The sequence below is a fragment of the Myzus persicae genome, unplaced genomic scaffold (genome assembly GCF_001856785.1).
Source record: "Myzus persicae strain clone G006 unplaced genomic scaffold, MPER_G0061.0, whole genome shotgun sequence".
Classification (NCBI taxonomy): Eukaryota; Metazoa; Arthropoda; class Insecta; order Hemiptera; family Aphididae; genus Myzus; species Myzus persicae.
In genome coordinates, this window is record NW_019100533.1 from 19,614 (window position 1) to 28,237 (window position 8,624).

At 33.0% G+C, this 8,624-nt stretch overlaps 1 protein-coding gene across 1 annotated transcript; it reads left to right on the plus strand.

The window, feature by feature from the left end:
• The first annotated feature begins 1,899 nt into the window (after positions 1-1,899).
• On the plus strand, positions 1,900-8,358 carry LOC111031123. The gene is made up of 2 exons (XM_022310936.1): positions 1,900-7,420; positions 7,478-8,358. Exons 1-2 carry the CDS (start codon positions 1,900-1,902, stop codon positions 8,356-8,358), a joined length of 6,402 nt encoding a protein of 2,133 aa, XP_022166628.1.
• Positions 8,359-8,624: the final 266 nt, after the last annotated feature.

The window sequence follows — 8,624 nt, forward strand, 5'->3', positions numbered from 1 at the left end:
TACCTACAGTTTAATTTTTAAAGATTAATTAATATTTTAGGAAACAATTGAATAATTTATTTTGAGGTGGCTTTTATAAGTTTTGGGGGGCTAGCGCCCCTAGCCACCTCCTAGTTGCGCTTATGACTTAGATAACCATGAATGGGGAATTTGATGGTATCTTTTAGGCTACAAAAAATCGAAATTCAGAATAAAAATTCTTGTGAAATCCCTGGAATACAATATTACCCAACGGCAACACCGTATTTTTCAATAAAAGTTCTTGGACATAAGTTCATAGATAACATAATATAACCATTGCTTTTGAATTGTATGATAAAAATTAAATTGTATTTCAAATTAAATATTGTTTAAATAACTATATTAATTTTGTATACTAGTAAATCAGTGTTTCCCAACCATTTTCTTGTGGTGAGTCAAAAATGATGTTCTCTTTAGTTAGGACCCTGCCCCCCACTAAAAAAAAAATCAAGTGTACCATAATAGTAATACAGTTTTATTATTGAACATTTTTATTATAAGCAATTTTATATAATTATTTTATTTTAATATAATACAATAGGTAAGTACTGAATAATGAATAACGAATTCTGTTAAATATAAATTGGATTTTTAAATTAAAATATTTAGGTATACCCTACGTACACATAATATTCAAATATGAAATAATTGATTTAATAATATGATAATAACATTTTCTTCAGCCATAATAAAATAATACCTACATGTGGCATGTACTAAAAATTTAATTTTATCCATTGTAAGATCTATGTCCTACAATACTAGTTATACTTCATAATTTACATTATTACTATACATAAACATATCAAATAAAATATAACAAGAATTGTTAATCAATTTTAGGTTAAATTTACTTCCATATATTTTTTTTTTTTTAAATATAATCGAGAAGTTGCCTTATTAGTTAACGAACATTGCGATAAATAGGTTGGGAAACGCTCATTTATAATATAATATTATTTAATTTCAGTATAATATTTGTCAAATTGTGATTCAACTTACTGTACTTTAATTTGTATTACCAAAGGGCATGGTATACCTATCCGTTTATAAATAAATAAATATTTATATTTTATACAGCAATATCATATAATATAATATGTACCTATTATTTATAAAGATATAGGTATTGTGTGAATTTTTTAATAGTTAAAAAAAATTAATAACTTGCCCTGCTTTGCTAAAAAACTGTTATAGGATGCTATTGGTCATTGGGTTCTTTCTACTTTTTTTAATTTATCAATAAGATACAATATAATATGATAATCATCTTGAATCTAAATTAAATATTAGGAAATACATTTTTTTGTTTCCATAACATATTTAGTTACCTATATAGTATTTCTTTATTAAAATTAAATACATGGATAATAATTATATAATTTTAAAAACGTATAGACGTATAGTGCAATAAACTTAGGCTAGCAAATTGTTAGTTATTGCTTTGAAAACTCTGTATACGCATATGTTTTCTGTTATACTGTGTTCCGTTGTTTGTGGAAAATATTTATTAAAATCAAGAAGCATAGTTCAAACAATTTTTAATGAAGCCAGTCAGGTCAATAAAATCTCTAGTTTTGTCTATGGTATCGTATATTATTTCAACAATAAAATAAAATAAATATCTAGTCAGGTCTTGATCATAATGACATAACTATTATCCTATTAATATTATCCTAACCTATAACCCAGCTGTTATTTACATTAAATTATTTTTTCAGTGGGTATTCAAAAATTAATATTTTTTTTAAAATTCTAGTCATTCAGTGGCAGTCAGTTGACAAAAGTTGACAGAAGGTTGCATTCATTCCTAGAAGTAGTAGAAGTAGTAGAAGAAGTTATTGTAGTTTTTTTTTTTTTTTTATTTTTTTTTTCAAAATGGGACGCCTATCAAAACGTGCTCTAAAAAACAAAGAAGCCAAGACACGGGCCCGTGACAATGAAAGTTTTCGTGTACAAGAACTTGAAAATAATAAATTAAGAAAACGGTTATATCTTGCTTCACAAGATGTTACAAATCAAAGAAAAATTCTTAATTTGAAATGTACAAAAAAACGACTACTAGATCCGGTGAATAAATTAAAAAACCAGATTACCAGTCGTAAAACTATGTTGAAACGATTGCAAGATCCGGTGAATAGAAAAAAACACCAGATCGCTTGTCGGAAAAATATGGACAAACGATTGCAAGATCCGGCGAATAAACTTAAAAACCAGATCACCAGTCGTTTAAACATGGACAAACGATTGCAAGATCCGGCGAATAAAGTTAAAAACCAGATTGCAAGTGAAATAAACAGATCAAAAAGACTGGAAAATTCAGTTTTCAAAAACACATATCAAAAAAAGAACGCCCAAAATATGAAAAAGAGAAGAATACCGTCTGATAGTAGTCTTCGGCAAAATATATCTAGTAAAAGAAAAACACCAAATTCTATATCATATAAAAGAAGAGAACGGCAGAAATTAAATGAAACCAGGCAGAGGGAAGATGTTTTAATTTCTGAATATATTTTGAAAAGGTCACAAGGTTTATCAGAAAAATGTTATTCGTGCCATCGATTACGTTTCCCGTCCAGTGTCAATAAGTGCAACTCCGATCTCTTCAGGCGATTAGGGATGTCAATTCCAAGTGATGCCAAGAGTAGTGTACAGGTATGCACAAGTTGTCATCCGCATATGAAGAAATCAAAAATTCCTCCATTGTACATAGGAAATGGTTTTGAGTTGAACAGTGTTCCACCTTCAGTTACTCAACTAAATCAAATTGAAAAGCAGATGGTTTCACTTAGGTTACCGTTTATGAAAATATTCAAATGTCTCCGCAGTGATGGACAGCTAAAAATCAAAGGCAATGTTATCAATGTTCCAATAGATCTCACCAAGACTACATCTATTTTGCCCAGACGTGCCGAAAATTTAGCTGCAATTAAGATGATGAAAGTTAAATTGAAAAGAAAATCATGTTTTAAACAACATTATCTTTATCGAAATGTAAGACCATCGTTAGTAGTAGCAGCGTTGAATGATTTGATTAAAAAACCACTGTATAAAGATGCCGAAATAGACAGAGATTGGTTGGCTCATGTCACAGAAACCACCAAGGGTTTGGAAAATGGTTCGGATCTTGAAAGCGAAGGAACTGACGATGAAGATACAAATATCGAGCCAATCAATCCGGGACAAATGGACACGATGATTGAAAACTGTGATTTTGTGTCTTTTGCTCCAGGTGAAGGCATGACACCGTTGTCTATTCTCATCGATGATCACGCGGAAGAAAAAGCTTTTCCCGACTTGTTTGGAGGACATCCACGCACTAATAAATCACCTCTAAAGAATTATTCAAAAGTGGTACGATCTGAACTGCTTAATGTAGATCGAAGATTTGCATCTGACTCTTCAAACATATTTTTTAAATGCAAAGTATTAGTTCAAAAAGTAATCGCTAGTAATGTGCAAATTGTTTTACGAAAAAACAAAAAAGGAAACACAACTGCCAATGACGTAGCAAATCCAGAAGTCTTGAATAAAATGATAGATAACGATCAAGGATACCGAATGCTACACAACGTACAAAATTCACCATCATATCTAGCTGCAATGAGGAAAAACGTTTTTGCTATGGTGCGTCAAGAAGGTCAACCGACATTATTCCTAACATTTAGTCCTAGTGAATCAACTTGGATTGATTTATTGAAGATTCTATACAAGCTACGTTACTCCAAAACATTATCTGATGATATTGAACTAACTTATGCTCAAAAATCAGATTTAATTCGACAAGATCCTGTTGTTTGTGCTACTTATTTTGATCACAGGTTTAGAGCACTGTTCAAATTGATTAAATCCAAAAATGTAATTTTCAAAGATCACATTGTTAAACATTTCTTTTATCGGGTCGAATACCAACACAGAGGAAGTCCACATGTACATATGTTATTGTGGTTAGACAATGCACCTGTTTTCGACCCAGCCAAACCGGAGACTTTTGGTGCGTGTGTAGCGCTAATTGACAAATACATCAAGTGTATGGTAGACGATAGCAGTCCTGCCCATGAGTATTTACATAAAAATACTCATAAACATACACACACTTGTTACAGGACTGACAAAGATAAACAAATGAAAAAGTGTCGCTTTAACATATCATATCCACCAATGAATGAAACCTGCATATTGACTCCGCTAACAGCTGACAACAGTAATGTAATCACAAGACAAATTCGTATAAAACAATATGAAAAACTTTTGCAATATCTCAGAGACTTCAAGGACGGTGACACATCTTCAGATCCGTCGTTAGAAGATATTTTACAAAAATTATCAATAGCAGATGTTAATGAATATAAATCCATTATTCGAACTGTTATTAAACGGCCGACAGTTTTCCTTAAACGAAGCATAAAACAAAGAATGATTTCTGGATTCAATGAGGAACTATTTCCGCTGTGGCAATCTAACATGGACATACAGTTTATATTGGATGTTTACTCTTGTGTCAGATATGTAATCGAGTATATTGGAAAAAGCCAACGTGGAATATCAAAATTAATGAGAGACATTGTCGAAAATCTCAAAACTTCCACTGATATACCTGTCAAAGAGCAACTGAAAAGGATAGCTTCGACGTTTTCGGGGAGTCAGGAAATTTCTGCACAGGAAGCAGTGTACACTTGCTTAGGTATGAAGCAATGCAATACGTCAACTGGGTATACATTTATAAACACCAGCCATCCGGATAAGAGAACTCGAATGTTGAAACCAATGGCAGTAAGAGGAGAAATGGATCCACAATCCGATGACATTTTCTACGATGGTCTAATTGAATACTATTCGTCTAGACCTTATAGTCTTGAAGAAATAACTTTGGCTGAATTTGGAGCCAATTATGAAGTTCGTAGTAAAAAAAAACCTGCTAAAAACAATTCTGACTCGGACACTGATATTGAAGAAGAAACCACTTATTCGATTAACTCCACGCTAATCGGAAAACCAAACAAATGTATACATAAACGTAAAATAAGAAAAATCATACGGTATGTAAGGTTCAATGTGGATAAAAATGAACAAGACTTTTACAGAGAAAATGTTATGTTATTTTTACCATGGCGCGATGAAACAGTTGATTTATTAAATATCAACTGTAAACAAGTGTATGAAACAAACATTGATCGAATAAAAGACTTGTACCAACAGTTTAATAAAGTCGAAGAAAACCAATTAGACAATGATGAAAACCAAATAGAAGCTGAGCAAGGCCATAACAATAATCTGGTTCAAGACGATGAAGATTGGGTGCCAGACGATGTACTCATAAATGATGTCGGAGATTATGTAGAAACTACAAATACTCCAGATGTTGATAAACCTAAAGATGGTGGAAATATAAGAGTGCACCTAATTGACAATGAACAGTTCAATGGCCTAATCAGATGTTTAAACGACGGTCAACGCCAACTCTTGTATCATACCACTCATATCATAAGAAGACAAATATGGGGCAGAGATAATCCTGCGATAAAGGCGTTTGTCACTGGACCAGCGGGAGCTGGTAAATCAATGCTTATACGAGCGTTAGCACAGTCTGTAATTCGCATAGCAAATCTTAGACCAGATATAGACGATTTATCACTTCCACCAGTATTACTCACAGCACCAACAGGTAAAGCTGCCTATGGAATAAGAGGTTTAACACTTCATTCTGCGTTCAAACTCCCATTGAATCAATTTGCCGGGTTGTTACCAAAATTGAGTTCAGATATTTCAAATACACTACGTTGTCAATTCGCCAACGTTAAGCTATTGATAATTGATGAAATTTCCATGGTCGGCATAAAAACACTGGGATATATTGATCAGCGATTGAGGTCTGTTCTAAGAATAAATAAACCCTTTGGTGACATAAATATCATAGTGTTTGGTGATTTCTTTCAATTACCACCGGTATTGTCAACACCACTGTACGACAGCTTTGAAGAAATACTGTCTAAATATCCAAGTGCGGTAGAAATCTTATCAATTAAATCTATTTGGGAAACATTCAAGTTTTACGAATTGACTGAAATAATGCGCCAAAAAGATGACAAACAATTTGCAATAATGTTAACAAAGTTGGCCAGAGGACAGTTGGAGGAAGCTGATGTGAAATATTTCCAAAATCTTATAACCCAGTTAGACGTTACTTTTCAACCACAAGTAATGCACCTCTGGGCTACTAACAACGAAGTCGACGAAATGACCAGAAGAGTGCTTAGCTCTATGAATCAAGTGGGTTTCATTTCTGAAGCAATTGATACGTCCGCCAAACGACAGGATATTGAATCTGCCAAGAAAATGCCACGACAAAAAACTATGGGATTACCTTTAAGATTAGTTTTAAAAGAAACAGCCAAGTATATGGTGATAGCAAACATTTCAACCGAAGACGGCATAGTCAACGGTGCCATTGGAGACCTCATGCAAATAAACAAAGGACAAACTGTAGGAGGTAAAGAAGTTGCTAAAAGAGTTTGGATCAAGTTCGATGAACCAGAAGTGGGGTCAATGACTAGACAGCAGATTAAAAACAAACTGAAACCTGAAGGCGAACACACAGACGATATGTGCAAGTGGACACCAATTGAAATCACAAAATTAGAATTTCAATTGGGTAATGCAGAGCACCATAAAGTAACGAGAATGCAATTGCCCTTGGTGGAAGCTCTGGCATTGACGGTACACAAAAGCCAAGGCGCTACGTATAAATCCGTAGCATTTCATATACCCAAAAAGTACTTGAAATGCAATATGTTGTACGTTGGATGTAGCCGAGCAACTTCAGCCCAAGGTTTGCGAATAGACCACTTTCCTGCAAAGCCACCAAAACCTTCATCAAAAGTTGAACATGAGATGTCCAGGCTTAGGACACCAAGTTGTGCCCTAAATCCACGGTTTTCTAGAATTATGAAAGACGACAAGCCACTAACATGTATGTCACATAATATAAGGTCGTTAAAAAAATATGAAGATCATATTAATGCGGACATCATTCTTTTGCGATCTCAACTAATGTTTTTCCAAGAAACCGGTTCAAAATCAACAGACACATATAACATTAAGAACCATATAGAATGCTGTAGAATAGACAGTATACATGCCAATGGCAAGAGTGGTTCGATTTGTTTTGTTGAAGAATCTATTCAAAATAAGGAAATAACTAGCAATTCAACATTAATCCACGACAAAAAAACACGCACTCACCTAGAAGCAATTGAAGTATTCGTTGAAAATATAACCTATATTGGGATTAAGGTAGTTGAAGCTAAAACTAAATCAACTGAGGTCCTCAATAATGTTAACTTTGATGATATTGAATTCATTCATGTCGATGATTGTACCATCATGGTTCCAGAAAACTGTAATAGAAGCTCAAACATATTATTAGAATCAACTGATAATATAACTACATCAAGAGTTCAAAAAATAATACCAAAGATCGAAAATCCAGTAAGCATAATATTAGGTGGTATTTGTGGCTTCACAAATATTGACAATGTCTCGTGTTATGCTAATTCTGTCATGCAGGTACTTTTCCATTGTGAATCCCTTGTAAACCAAATTCACAATAATGAACTTGGACCGACACTTAAACAATGCCTGGACGAATATAGTGACAACAGTATCTCATCTAATACTCGAACAGTCAGAGAATATTTGGACAACGAGACAATATTTTATACTCTGCAAGAACAACAAGATTGTGTACAATTTTTAGAAGCACTTATGAACCGTAACAGACACACATTTGATTCATTATTTGGATTTCAAGAAGTGTATAACACTCGTTGCAATTTGTGCAGTCATACAACAACCAGTGATGCACCAACCAGCTTGATCCTACATTTGGATATTCCACAAGACAGATCACAAAATCTGGAAACATTATTGTCAACCGATCAAAATGTATGGTCTAGCATATCAGACTACAGATGCAACAATTGTAATAACATTGGAGGTTATGAAAGTAAACATCAGATAACATTAGCCCATGAATATATAATAATTCAATTAAAATTATTTACTACGACCTTCGTAAACGAACAATTTGTTTCCAACAAGATAACCAATTTAAAACTAAGCGGTGTACCGTCTAGTATTTTACAAATTGCTGGAGCGCGTTACAAACCTCATGCTGCCATACTACACATTGGTCAAAACACGAACTCTGGCCATTATATAGCATATCTGAAACAAGCACATTCTAATTGGGTTTCCGCCAATGACACAACAATTACTGAAAAAAGGTGGCCGAATAACAGCAAAGATGTGTATGTTATCATTCTAAAAAAAATATAACAATATTTTTAAAGTAGAACAATATACAAAAAAACTATACACCAACCAAAAATAATATGTACTATATAAATTACATAAAATAATATTAACTGTCTGATTATCATTTAAAAAGGGTCGTGTAAACCGCCAACTAATTACCTTCATAATATTATTATTATTATTATGTATGAGTTGCCAGTCTCAAGCCTGGATTAAAGTGTGAGAGCGCTAACCTTATAATAATTGTTTTCTTTTTTTTATATAAATAAGCAGAGATCCAGATTTTA

Coding starts and splice junctions, on each gene's coding strand:
- LOC111031123 (XM_022310936.1), top strand. CDS start 1,900: ATGGGACGCCTATCAAAACGTGCTCTAAAAAACAAAGAAGCCAAGACA. Junction 7,421..7,477: donor CATCATGGTTCCAGAAAACT/GTAATAGAAGCT, acceptor CTACATCAAGAG/TTCAAAAAATAATACCAAAG.